The following is a 14,439-nucleotide window of genomic DNA, read 5'->3' as shown; positions in this document are numbered from 1 at the left end:
GTAAATAATTATTTTTTTTTCTTTTGAAGCCACTTTCCCAGATAAAAATGTAAAGAAAATAATATGTACAGATGCCTAATAATTTGATTAGATTTCTTTTTCAGTTACATTTCTTGGAGTAAATCTCAAAAAAATTTTATTCCACAGAATTAGTTCTCTTTTGCAAAGATTTTCATTAACTTTTACTCCTGGAGGTTAATTTTCCATCATTCTAGTGGTAAAATTAGTCATATAACTTTTTTTCTGTTTTATAGCTATAGATGAAAACACTTTATATAGGTTTTGTTTTAATTCATTCACATAATTATATTTTAAAGGTTCTTTAATCTTTTGGGAAAATCATATGTCACCTTAGGGTCACAAATGTATATTGCAGTTTTTCAGTGAGAAAAATGGAACATTCTACAAGTATTTTTCAGTATATTTTTCTGTTACATATAATAATTCAGTTTTCAAAGAATAAATTCAAAGGCCATTTTACTTTTGAGGGGGCAAATATCTGAATAGTGTCTTTGTTACACTTATATGCTATCTTTCTCAGTTGAAACATAGTTGCCTAAAAATTGCCCTTCTATTTTCAGAGAGTATGTAGGACAGGGCTGACCGACAATCAGGAGGGTGTGGGCCTATGGTGGCACCATGATGGCCTCACCCTACTCTTTCAGCTGTGGAAATGGATTTAGGAATATTCATCCACAGAAGTAAAGGGTGAGCTTATGAAACTTGAAGTGGTGGAGGCAGATTTGGAATTCCGGCGGGAGCAGCCGTTGAAGCTTGGGTCTCTTGGAGGTACTCTCTTCTTCCGACTGGATTTGGTCTTATCCACATCATTGGGGTCAAACACCACTGTCATGGACTCCATCCTGGTAACAGTGTACAGGCTGCTTTGCCGAGTCGGGTGAAACCTGGTGGTCTTGAGCTCCAGCTCATCATAGCTAGAAACTTTGATGAAAGGACACCAGCGGAATGCTCTCTTGAAGCCAGCTCGAAATCTGAGGAGAAGCAGGCCATGGGAAGAAAAAGTCATGTTTTCAAGTGGAAATTTCCTTCAACTGGTGCAGAAAGCCCTACTTAATGCAGTTAAGCCAACTCAGTTTTTAAATTTAATTTTCTAGTCAAACTCTTAGAATTTATGCCACAGTATTGGTACTAGTCTTCTACGTTCTTCTTGTTTGAATTGAATCTTAATTTTCCACCAATGAGAAGCAAGTCATCATATAGTAAAAACCCAGTATCACTAATCAATATGCCAAAGAAAGAGTGTATGTTTCTTCAATAATTTTATACATTTACATAAGTGAATTAAGTTTGCTGGGTAAGGCACTTAAAAATGACATATTTCAAAATAGCTTCTTACAGAAATAATTACACATTTATAAAGTCTCATTTAATATTAAAATTAATTGCTTATCTGGATGGTTTTTATCTAATCATATATGAAAGTGCAAAATCCTTGGCTTTGTAAACCATTACATGAAGTTGATTAAAAACAGATGTACTGCTTATGGGGAGGTTTGAATTGATATATGGCTTAGCACTTACTGAAAAAAAGTAAGAATTTAGTAGTTTTTAAGAAACTTGAGGAACAGTGTGGTAGAGGTCCAACTGGAAAGCGAGCTTAGGATTTAGGTCATGTAGTTACTTCCATGAAATTCAGTTTCTGCTTGTGCTAAACCATATAGGTTTATTAAGGAAATTATTGACCCTATGAAACTTAACCCTTCTCCTCCATGTGCTGACCTTACAACTAAGGTGTTTTTTATCTGGAAACCACAGTTTACCTTTTTTTTTTTCCCAGTCTTAAATTGAACTGTGAATATTTCTACTTTTCTTTCCAACTTCACTTTAAAAAATAGCGCCCCCTCCACCAGAGGCTGCACCCTGTCTAACTCGCTGACCTCATTATGCTGGAAGGAGGATTGTCATTCTTTTCCTTAGTGTTGCTTCTGTTGCTCTCACAACACCTTCTATTTTGAAGTCTATTTACAAGACATCCTTTTTAATAGAGTCCACTCACATATGCCATCATCTCTCCGTCTGTGCATTTCTACGATGTGCCTTCATTTCTTCGAGGACTTGAGCACATTTTCAACTCTCCTCCTTTAATTAATAACAGGGCATTTCTTTTTCTTTGGCAAGTATAATTCTAAAGGGTTTGGAGAGAGAATTTGGCCTATATAAAACCCACCCAGTTAGAATCCCTAAAAGCATTGTTTTGAAGAGGTAATTGTTAAGGTGAGCTATTTCATTAAATAGGGAGGAGTCTAGAAAAATATCTAGCTCTGTGCTCCTCTCAGTGAATTTTTCAATTTTCCCTTCCTTTTGAATTTTAAATGTGCATCAGGGAGCTGGAACAGCATTATATGCTTTCACTGAAGTCAGAAGTGAAAAGGAGCTTGCATTTGGTAATCTTGTGTTTACCTCTTATTCAGACAGCAGTAGATGATGGGGTTGTACATGGTTGAGCTCATTGCCAGCCAAAAGCTAGCCAGGTAGACCTGCTGAATATATTTCCACCTATTTAGTTGTTGATAGATTGCAGTGAGGATGAAGTAAATATGATAGGGCAGCCAGCAGATGGCAAATGTCACCACGACAATAATCATCATTTTTACAACCTGGGAAGACAGAAAGAGGTCATTTTTGGCAAATATAAAAGTCATTATATTTATTAGTTCTAATAGCCTACTGCAAATCATATTCTTCTGCCAATACAGTTAAATACATAGCATGCCTAAGAAATAGTCAATATATTAAAAAATGGCAAGATAATATAAGGATAGTTACCTAAGGTAAGTTTCAAGAAAGCGTGCTTGTGTCACCCAGTGAATGGGTGGCAATCACTCAAACAGAACCAAATATATTTTAATTGGCTTGAAGAAAATACGTGTTTATAAAACATCAAAAAGCCTGGGGGAGAAAGAAGCAAGAGCTAGGATTTGGCTGTGCTAGGCTGAACTGTAAAATAGTGAAGACTTTATATCTAGAGAACTGACTGTTGAGTCACAGTGGAGGTATATCAGGCTGTAGTGGCTGAGTGTGTTCTGCAGTGTTTATTATAGCCTGAGTATAGGTTATGACTATTTAGATTTCTTTACTCTAATACCATTCTCACTGGGAAACCGTCTGAATGTTACCTTGGTTTCTTTTCTAATCTGATATTGGTAAAGGTTTCTCTGGATAGTGAAAAAGGATATTCACATTAGTTTGAGAAAATATCACTACTTTTAAATTTGTAAGTAGGCAATTGGCTTATACAACTGGTTTATATACCAATTTCTTTGAGTTTGGTAAGCATGGGTCATTTCCTCTGTTCTAACTTTTGAACCACAATATGCTGGAAAGCTCTAGTCAAAGTAGAATGTCAATCTCTATTTCTCCTCCACTAGTCTTTAAATTCCTAAAAGACATAGAGAATGTCTTAATTATATTAACGTCCCCAGCATCTAGCACAGTCTCTAGTGTATTGCTGGAGATAGATAATTAGATATAAAATGAATGAATAATGAACGGCAATGTACAGTTTGTAACAGGAAGTTGAATGGGAGGATGTTTTGTGTGTCTGTAAATAAGATAAAATCTGTTCCATTGTGTCTGTAAGAAAGGTAGAGAAAGTTATTGAACACCGTGAGCAGCTTCGCATTCTATGTGGAAGGAAATAATAATAACAATATCCTCGGATAACCTCATTTAATATTTCTCATTACCAATCTGTCGAGTAAATTTGTTCATACTTCTTTTGGGAATTTGTAAAAAGTTTAGAATAATAAATAAAATAATTTTGAGGCTTAACCACAGTCGCAGAACACCAATCAGAGAAAGTCCTGATGTAAACAGCCTATGTAGCATCTTGAAACTATGAAAGTACATTATTTAAGTACTGGACTCATTATATGATTGCAAGTTGGGATTCAGATGAAAGTTGACAAGATTAAAAATCATGAGAGACATGATTCTAGAAATAGACAAGGCATGAAATGGATCAATGTGGAAGGCAAAGCTTTCCCAAGGGCCTAATCGTTTTTAGCATCCAGGTATTTAGTATTAGCTGATGGTAATTGGCCATCAGAGCTGAAAATCCAGGTCAGTAGCTCACAGAATGTCATCACTGGCCCCACCATGCAGTGTTTTGATTTTCTCAATGTTCTGTCAATTGCATTTTTTTCTGAATAACTGTGTTCAGAATTCTGCGTTTTATCCCTCCTATTTTTTATTCATATATTTGTAGAATACAAGTAAGGAGTCTCTTTTATTATAATTTTACATTTATACAATGTTTCACACATCTAACAACTTATTAATTGGTTTTCAATTGCACTTTAGGAAACTGAGGCAAAGGCCAAAAGATTTGATGACTGTGATTCATGGAATCCAAGTTAAAATTTTTAAAACTCAGCCTCTTAAGTCTGTTTTTTCTGCTTACAATTAATAAGATTTATTGAATGTCTATTGGGTCTAAAAAACATAATAGAGAAAAATAATGAGTAGAGAACCAATTCCTTATCCTGAAGAAGATTATAATATAATGAAAAATGCAAAAATGTAAATCAAAACTGCATAAGAATGGGGATGCAAACGTGTAAATAAATTGAAAATATTTATGAGAACTTACTAGTTTATTATAAGCAGGAATGAAACTTACTAGTTTATTATAAGCAGGAATGACTCAATGCATGCTACCTGTAGACTCAGGGAAGTTTAGACTGAATGACATGGATTTGGTTGATTTTTTTCATTCTTCAATATGTGAACATCCTATTGTTCCTTGAACATTGTACACAAGCTCCTGTCCAAGATTATTCTCCCTGGCTTCTCCCTCTCCTTCTTCCCCCAGTTATTCTCACTAGCTAGCAACCTCATCTCTCAAACCTTTGCACAGTTGTCACTTTTTCTGTGAATCATTTTCTGACCAGCCTATTTAAAATCTCAATCTGTCTTTCCAGCACCCCAAACCCCTTAGCTTGCTCTTTACTTTCAGTTGGTTGTGTTTATTCTTTACTTTGTGTCTCCTTATGCTAGAACACACAAAAAGCAAGAATGTTCTGCTTGTTTTCTTTACCTATGTATTTCAGGCATGTAGACTGGATTTCACACATAATTGCTGTTCAGAGTTTTGAAAAATAAGTAAATGAAACTGAATACAAAAGCTAAAAGACTTTTAGTTGGCTAAGTGATGTTCACAGTTTTACTGTGTCATGAATCACTGGTATCATTTGTCCTCCAACTTTAAAATGAACATGTGTATATAAAACTATTTCCCTTTTCTAGGCAAACAAATTCAGGTAAAGCATATTAGTGCACAAACAGTATTACTGATATATTATTTTGAATGCGTGAAAGCATTGCATTTCGTTCTGAATAAATGTTAAGGGTAAGAAAAATATTTATGACAATGTGAACATGGTACAAACTACTGTGTTAAATACAGAATCAGCAAATGTACATAAAAGCTTATTTAATTGCTTTTATACAGACTAACCAATTTCCCTTTGCATGAAACTGTTTTTCAACAATAGCTGAAGAGCTGCAAAGGCTATCAGAGTCTTGTAATGTGACTTCCTACCATCAATGTGGAAGAAGTCTGGAATATGGGAAAATTAAAGTGCATGTGTAGAAACAGAGTATCAGATAACTTATAATTCACATATATATGGCCTTAAGGACCCTGTTGCAAAACATTTAGAAACCTATTTGAAGAGTTTTAGGAAAAATCTAAAAGAACCTACAAGAAAGGATCTTTTATCGTGAAACAACAGCTATATTTTATTGATTTATTGCTCTCAAATACATTTTAACCATTACCTTGGGTCTCTGCTCATAAAATCTTCTGGAATGATTTCATATATCAAACTTTCAGGCCCCCAGGTTTGATGTAAATGCAAAAGTAGGCTCCTGGGTGGACAAAATTGCCTTGCTTTGTGAAATGCTGAAATCAAGAAATTGTAATCATCTTCCTCATAAAAAGGCAAGGGAAAGAGCACTTTGAAGCACAAACCTTGAGCAATGATAGATGTGCAACTGCTCAGTTCCCCTGTGTCTCATGGCTGGACAATGGTACTAGCTCAGACAGGCTACATATGCTAAGCAGGAAAGTTGGTGGACTTTCTGAAACTCCTGATAATGTTTTAGGCAAGATAAGAGACTGGGATAGAGATGACTCAAATCTTTCACCGTGCCTTAACAAATTTTATTGTAACTTGATACAAAGATTGATCGATGTTGGGTATTTCTTGAAGCTGAAAGACATATCCAGCTTCTGAGGCGATTGGATTTACTCTCCATGGCAACATGGATAGCTGTGGCCATCCATTGTCCTTGGCACAGGGACTTACCAGTTGAGAAAGAAGGGAGGTGGGACAAGGGAGGTAGCTCTTATAGCAACATTGCCTCTTCTTAATAGTTTAGAATCCACTTTACTCGTACATAGACAGGATGGAAATGCACGTCATAAGTTAGTGAGAATAAGCTTTAGGCACCTTTTCTTCAGGTATTGGGAAAAAAAATCTTTGACTTTCTATCCTGTACAGGTTAGACTGGAATGCCTGCAGCTGTTCTTATCTATCATATTAAATTAATGCAGGATGGATGATTTTGAGGTTTTAAGTTGTAAGAGAAAAAAGAATCAGTCTAGGAAATTAATTTGCCAGTCTAGGAAATATTGCCAACCTTAAAAAAATCTAGGAATTATATTCTTCAAGGGGGAATTTATTCTTTTTAAATGTCTGAATTGGAAATGGTCAACTGTATGTGAGAAGGAACTTCTTGTTTTGATTAAAACCTCAGAGCATGTTTTGAAGAACCATCCCATGGACTATATACCCTACCACTTCTCTGTACCTTTTATCTGCACAAATGTTCTTAAATAACCATTATATATCCTTAGGTCAAAATTACAGGCCTGCTTATTCTAACTTCATACTAGCAAATTAAAATAATATTCTCAAGAGTAAGGTATGGAAAAAAATTAATGACAAGCATCAAAATCTAAAGTACTACTTCTTGGACTATTTAGGTTGGGCTTTTGCTGCTTCAGTTTAAAAGAACATGCTTAAAAATTTCAGTCCCAAGGGAGAAAAAGAGAACTAAGTAGTAACACTTGTGAAAAAAGTTCAGGATAGTCCAGAAGACGAGTTGAATTTTGACAGTAATTTCAGAATTAGATGTGATTATAGGTGTATTTTGTTAGTGTCATCCAAGAAATTTGACACTGTTGCCAACTCCAACTAGCATGACTATTCAATTAACATTAGCTTAGAGCAGTGCCTGTAAGGAATTATGTCAAGGTGAAACGAATGAGAAAACCCTATGTGTATATACATGGAATGTGGAAAATATTTCTGTGTGAGTGTGTGTGTGTGTGTGCAGTATTGTGTTTGGATTCTACTTCTTTACACTTCATTGGTCATGCTTCATTTTTAATGTAATTTCACTTTTCCACTGGAAACTTAGAATTTTAAAGTATTGTAAGATTTCAGGTTTATGATGATCTGAAGGCATAAAAAGGAATGCAGCCAGCAGCCACAAAAAGGAAGACAGGAGGACATTAGAATAAGAAGTCCATTAAGGCAAGAGGAAATAAAGTTTGATGTTATGGGATCATGGTTAAAGATAAAAACTTACAGAGGCTTATTATGGACTCAATTATGTCCTCACTACCACATTATTTAAAGTTTACATGCCTTTTTATTTATTAGAAGTTTTTTCTAGATTTATTGAGATATAATTGGCATGTAACATTGTGCAAGTTTAAGGTGTACAAAATAATGATTTGATACATGTATCTATTGTGAGATGATTATCCCAGGTGGGTTAGTTAACACCTTCATTACATCACATAATTACCCTTTGTGTGTGTGTGTGTGTTGAGAACATTTAAGATCTACTCTCTTAACATCTGTGAGGCATCCCCAGTGGCTTGTGAGCTGGCTTCCTGATGGAGGCCATGATGGGTTAGTAGGATCCAAGTCCCTTTGATACGTTCAGTTTGGAGCCCTGCCTGCCGTTCTCCCAGCTGCTCTCTGTCCCCTAGTTGTGCAGATCTCCACAGTCCTCTGGATGGAGGGAGACAGAGATGGGTATCTTTGGCAGGGCCGCACACATCCGAGGAAGCCTGACACTCCCCCGTCACATGCTCTTATTGCCCCCCCCAGGGAGAAATCACAGCTGAGAAGGCCCTCTTGGCACTGAGCTGTGTCACCTTGGGGAAGAGGTGATGTGTGTAAAGTCAGTTTGTTCCTCTTACTCTTTCCACTGCATCCAGTCTCAGACTTTTTTGTGCTGGAACTTCTCTGCTGGACTCCTGGACTTCCACAAAGGCTCTCTGATCCGTGGGTGACTGTCTAAATCACTTATTTCAAGGGACTCCTGGTTCACAGCTAAGCGGGGGCAGAGCTGGTTCATGGGCCACTCAGGGGTTCACAGCCAAACAGAGGTCTGTACGTCTATTATCTGTCTTCCTGTGGGCAAGACTCTTCCAGCTATGGTGCTGGTGACGGAACCAAAGCCAGACGGGGCTGTAGCCAAGTCCTCAGAGGTATGAAGCTGTTTCTGGATCTGTAGCTGAGACCGTGGTAGGTGAGTCAGCCGCCAGGGTGCAGGCCATTCTTCAAAGTGACTCTCCTCATTCTTGGACTGCACTGCAGTTTCACAGTCTCCTACCTGGATCTCCCAGTTTCTACAAAGGCACTCTTGCCCGTGGATAGATGCCAAATTGTTGTTGAGTGGGGCTATGATGAAGGACATCTTATTTGGCCATCTTGCTGATGTCACTCCCCCAGATTAATAGATTGAAGTCCTAACCCTCAGTACCTCAGCACCTCAGCATGTGACTGTATGTGGAGACAGAGTCTTTAAAGAAGTAATTAAGTTAAAATAAGGTCATTAGTGTGGGACCTAAACCAATATGACTGGTGTTCTTAAAAGAAGAGGTGGGGCTTCCCTGGTGGCGCAGTGGTTGAGAGTCCACCTGCCGATGCAGGGGACACGGGTTCGTGCCCCGGTCCGGGAAGATCCCACATGCCACGGAGCGGCTAGGCCCGTGAGCCATGGCCGTTGAGCCTGCGTGTCCGGAGCCTGTGCTCCGCAATGGGAGAGGCCACAACAGTGAGAGGCCCACATACCGCAAAAAAAAAAAAAAAAAAAAAAAAAAAGAAGAGGTGATTAGAATACAGATACACAGAAGGAAGACCATGTGAAGATAGAGGGTTACAGCCATCTGCAACATAGCAGAGTGATCTTAGAAGAACCCAACCCTTGATGACACCTTGAACTCAGACTTCTAGCTTCCAGAATTGTGAGAAAATATTTCTGTTGTTTACAAGTCTATGGTATTTTGTTATGCAGCCTGAATAGATTAATACAGTGTTTGAAATGCTAAGGAGAGTATATTACATACGGCTTAATTCCAGCAAAGTAGGAGGCAAAATACTATACAAGTTCCCAGTGAAAATGGAGACTTCCAGAGAGGTTTTGATTGCCTGGAAATTGCTTTCGGGGAAGTAAAGGATAGACCAGGATCTCTATTTCCATCATTTGAGCCTCTCTTAGGTTATATATGGCCCTCCTCACAAGCACTGTTTTCCATGATAATTCCTTTGTAACAGAAATGACAAGCACAGAGAAAGCTTACTTGCTGGGCAAGGTGATAGATTCTTTGTGGTTGTTATACAAGTCAAAGATCCAATTGAATCTGTCACTTGAGCTTAGACTGAAGAGTGGTTCCTTTGATTAAGGCAAAAGGCTTCTTTGTTATCAAACTTAGGTATTCACTTCTGAAGGAGCAGATCTGGCTTGTTAGTATTTAGAGGAAGATAATTAAAACAGAAAATAGCCAGAAAAAATTTCTATGGTTTATAAAACAATAGAAGCAAATTTATCTACCAGTATTTCAGCTATTCAAATAAATAAGACCAACTTCAACAAGAATCAACAAAAAACAAATTGTCACATATTATGAATATTGGGGCCAAGTCATGTTTTTGAGGCTTCTTTTATAGTAGAATAGGGAAGAATGTCAAAATATGGTTTAAAAATGTGGTTTACTTTAAAGGTATACATTAGCTAATAACACAAAAATGTAATAAAATTATAGTACTCAGAACATATGGACAAAATATATAAATGTATCATTCATAATGAACTACAAGGTGATAGTTTGGTAATGGGACTGGAATTTGAAATTGTTTGATCAATATCTTCTGATCTTACTTATTGAGATGGCCTGGGTTGTTACACTGTAACTGGACAGCAATAGAGAGCCCACTCCTGACTTTACATTTCAAATTTCTCTCTCTTAAATTCTGGAAGGTATAGCAGTGTTTTACAATTTCTCATTCTGTGCTCTACTTAAGGACTTTCTTATCTTGTCCTTCAAAACTTCTATTTCCTTATCTTTCCCTTTACTACCGTTCTGAGCTAGTTTGTGATGACACAGTTTCTGTGCTACAGAAACAATGCTCAGCTTGCTGGAGTGACGCACTCAGCCAGGTAGTTCTAACAGTCATTTTGAGAATCACGAAAGGAAAGTCAAGCTGATAGTTACATTGTCGTTTGAGAGACGTATGGCCAGTGGATACATTTGAGGGCAGAAGTGGTGTATGAGTCAGTGGAGTTGTGTCCCTCTTTGATTTTAGTAAAAGGCTTAGTGCTTTTTATATTCATTTTAAAACTTTCAAATATATGAATTTATTTAAACTCCATGAAAAACTTTTGACCATATAGTTTCTCCATTTTATGGATGAGGGATTTAAAACCAAGGAGGGAGATGATTTCTTAAGATCCCAAAGGCAAGTTCAGAGCTAGGATTACTGGACCTCTTCCTTCTTCATTAGCTAGGGATCATTTTGTATACATTCTGCTTCTCAAGACCCTGAAAAATAGCTTTTGCTTCTTTCCTCACGTAGCATTCTCAGGGGATGCTTAAGTGAAGGGTAGTCAAAGAATCTTATTCCACTAAGGGACAGCTCAAATGAGATTTATGTGATATGAGATATTTTTCTAAATCTGGAAGGGAAAAGAGTGAGAAAATAAGTTGGAATGGTGGAGTGGGCCCGAGAATTTGAGGTTGGAACCTGGCTGATCTAACACTACATGAATAAGGACAGATTTATCTGTACTAAAACTATGAAATAGGGACTCAATACTTCAAATATTTTATGTGCTCATATGGTACCACTTACTTCCACGTTATTTATTTATGTCAAACACAGTTAAAGACAAATGGAAAAAAAGCGTAAATCTTTGACAATATCATATATTCATTATACCTGGAAACCATAAAGCAAGTCTGCTGAAAGGACTGTTTTAGTCTCAAATAAATAGGTACTGTTAGGGTTTAGGATCTTTTGACAGACAGAAGTGGGGGAGAGAGTCAAGAAGATTTCTGTCTCAGTTACCCTTCTGGGGAAGAGGGTGTAAAAGAGGAAAGAGCTGCAATCAACTGCCAGGTCATCTCATCCTTCTCTGTTCTAGAAGTTGCAAGGAGGGATCTGGTATCTTGAGAATGCGCCTGGCCAGGTGAAGGGCTAGGCTGACATCATTTGCCAGAACAGCAGATTTTATGCCTTGATATGTGTTTATATATCTTGTCCTTTTAGAAACACAGTGTTGTTAATGAATTGTGGTCTGAAAGGTTGAGCCAGCCAGTGTCTTTTGCAATTGGCTTTTATCTTAAAGGTGTGCATACTTTGTTTTTTGAAACAGCATAAATCTAGAATATTTAAGATTACTCTTTTCTATATTTCTATAGAAAATAAGATCAGTCACTGAAAATTAATTTTTTTCTCTATAGTATATGACAAACTAAGAAAACATGGTTTATTAATAAATGTTGTCCTTATTTGTAGTTACCTTGAAATAAATCTACATGATTTGCACGTGTTTACCGCTGGAATGCCCTAATCCAGTTTCTTTCCCCATAAAATTTTCTCTCCATCCTTTGGGAGAGTACCTCAAGTTCACCTCTTGGAGTAGCTTCCCTCATTTCTTCATGCAGGTAGGGTTAAATACTTCCTAATTAGATTTAGCATACTATACTTATAACACAGATACATGTTACAGTCGAGCATGTTTCTGTTTTCTTCTGTCTGGATATGGGGACATGCATTATTCATCTTTGTGTCTCCAAAACTTAGCATAGTTCTTGACATTCAATAAATACCTATTGACTGAGGATATTTTAATTTTACCAACCACTTTATGAACACTTTAATTGCAAAAAATATCATTTATCTTTGTCTTACCAGTTTTTTGCCCTATCATGTACATAATAGGATTTCAAAAATATTATTTCAGTGAATAAAACAAAAACACCTTTGTATATTTTAAACCAAAATTAAAATCATTATTATTGCCCTTGGCTTTTGTATTTAGCAGGATATTTGGAAAGAATAGCTATTCTTTCCAAATACAAAAGCTGGAACCTAGAGGATGTACAGAGAGAAGAATGAAGGGCACATCATTCTATGTCCTGATAATAGTGTGAGTGAAGACTGAGAAGTGGGAGAAACTTTGATGTGCTAGAGCAGCTGAGAGCAAGTGTCACTGGAACATAGTATAGGAAGAGTGAAGTTTCATAGAATTAGATTGGCAGACTAAGTGGTAGCAAGATTCTGCAGGATCTCGTAGGTTATTTGGGGGGTTTGCAATTGCTTTGATATATTTTCTTAACTATATCAGGGAACCACTGAAAAACTAGGTAGATTGCATGAGTTGATTTAGAATTTAAAAACATCATCTTGTACAGCATGGTGACTATTGTTAATAATACTGTACTGTATATTTAAAAGTTGCTAGGAGAGTAGATCTTAAAAGTTCCCATAATAAGAAAAAATTATAACTATGTGTGCTGATGGATGTTAACCAGACTTACTGTGGTGATCATATAGCAATATATACAAATATTAAATCATTATGTTGTATACCTAAAACTAATATAATGTTATATTTAAAATTATATCTCAATAAAAAATCTTGGATGCTGAATGGAGAATAAATTTGAAGAGAACAAGTGTAGATCTGGGGAAATGAGTTGGAGAGGCGGTGGTAGTGGACCTAATGACTGTTGTAATGATAGTATCTTGGAGAATTATTTCAATGGAAGTGAAGAGAAGTACAGAAATGGGAGATATTTTTCGGGAGGGACTCATTAGGATTTAGTGATGAATTAGATGATAGTGAGAGGGAAAGGGAAGTTTAAAACTGACTCTTTTCAGAATTTAATATCTGGGTGAATAGAAGTGCCAACTACTAATATTTGGATGACTGTAGAAGAGTCTGCTTTTATGACAGACATGGAGACTTAAAGATCAGTTTTGTATATTATAATCTAAGAACACCTCAGAAGTAGTCAAAACAAGGACAACAAGTATGCAGCTGATTATTGCATAAACTTAGAGCTCATAGAGGAAGTATTGCTTTGGAATATATATTTCAGAGTCAGAGATCTATAGATGATACTTAATGTCATGGAAATGAATGAATATAAGAATGAATACAGAAAGATAGGAATGAATATATTCTGTACTATTGGTTCTGTTTCACTGAAGAACCCTGACTAATACTGCTATGATATCAATTATACTGCACAGCTCCCTATTGTATACTCCATATTTTTGACCTTCCTAGAAGTAGTCCAATTTCTGAGCATGTTCATTTTTATATAAAAATATATTTGATCTAGGGGAGAATACATTTTTTTCTGATCATCTAATCTATTCCTCATCAGTTTAGCTAATGGCATTATGGCATTGCTTCATACATTGTTAATTCATTGATTCTGCAAATATTTATTGAGCATTTTGTATATATATGCATATATATGGTACTGGCTCAAACAATTATCGAGGCCGAGAACTTCCACAATTTGCCATCTGCAAGATGGAGACCCAGGAAGGCTGGTGGAGAAAATTTATGTCACAACTTAAGCAGTCAGGCAGAGAGCAAATTCAACCTTCTGCTTTTTTTGTTGTATTTAGGCTCTCAACAGATGTGATGACGTCCACCTACATTGGGGAGGACCATCTGCTTTACTTATTCCACCAATTCAAATGCTAATCTCTTCTGGAAATATCCTCACAGACACGCCCAGACATAATATTTAACCAGCTATCTGGGTATCTGATGGCCCAGTCAAGTTGACACATAAAATTAATCATTACAATAGCATAGGCTTCATTATGCCATTGAATTGAATTTTAGTATGTTACTAATAGAGAAAGATAGATACATGTCTGGATTGTTCATTGCATATTCATTGCATTCTATTTCAATGGTGGCTAAAGAAACTACTTTCATATACAAACTTATTTTTATGATGTGTGATATTATGTCAGTGTAGATTTATTTATACCCTAAGGTAAATATAAGTCAAAACACATATTCTAGAAGCTTGTGCTTTCTCCCGTTAATTTCAGTAATGGTAAAAAGAAAGAATTTGCTTTT

General features: G+C 36.4%; 1 protein-coding gene across 1 annotated transcript in view; it reads right to left on the bottom strand.

Moving 5' to 3' along the window:
• Positions 1 to 679: 679 nt before the first annotated feature.
• Positions 680 to 14,439, bottom strand: part of TACR3 (tachykinin receptor 3) — a gene marked incomplete at both ends in the record, with an annotated part of 60,013 nt that continues 46,253 nt past the window's right edge. The window contains 2 exons of the mRNA XM_082838609.1: positions 680 to 992; positions 2,422 to 2,618. Of these exons, the coding sequence (XP_082694735.1) occupies positions 680 to 992; positions 2,422 to 2,618 (510 nt within the window). The remainder of the gene's footprint in view (positions 993 to 2,421; positions 2,619 to 14,439) is intronic.

Source organism: Leucopleurus acutus, assembly GCF_964270905.1.
Source record: "Leucopleurus acutus genome assembly, chromosome: 4".
NCBI classification, from domain to species: Eukaryota; Metazoa; Chordata; class Mammalia; order Artiodactyla; family Delphinidae; genus Leucopleurus; species Leucopleurus acutus.
This window is presented reverse-complemented; position numbering and strand designations above follow the sequence as displayed.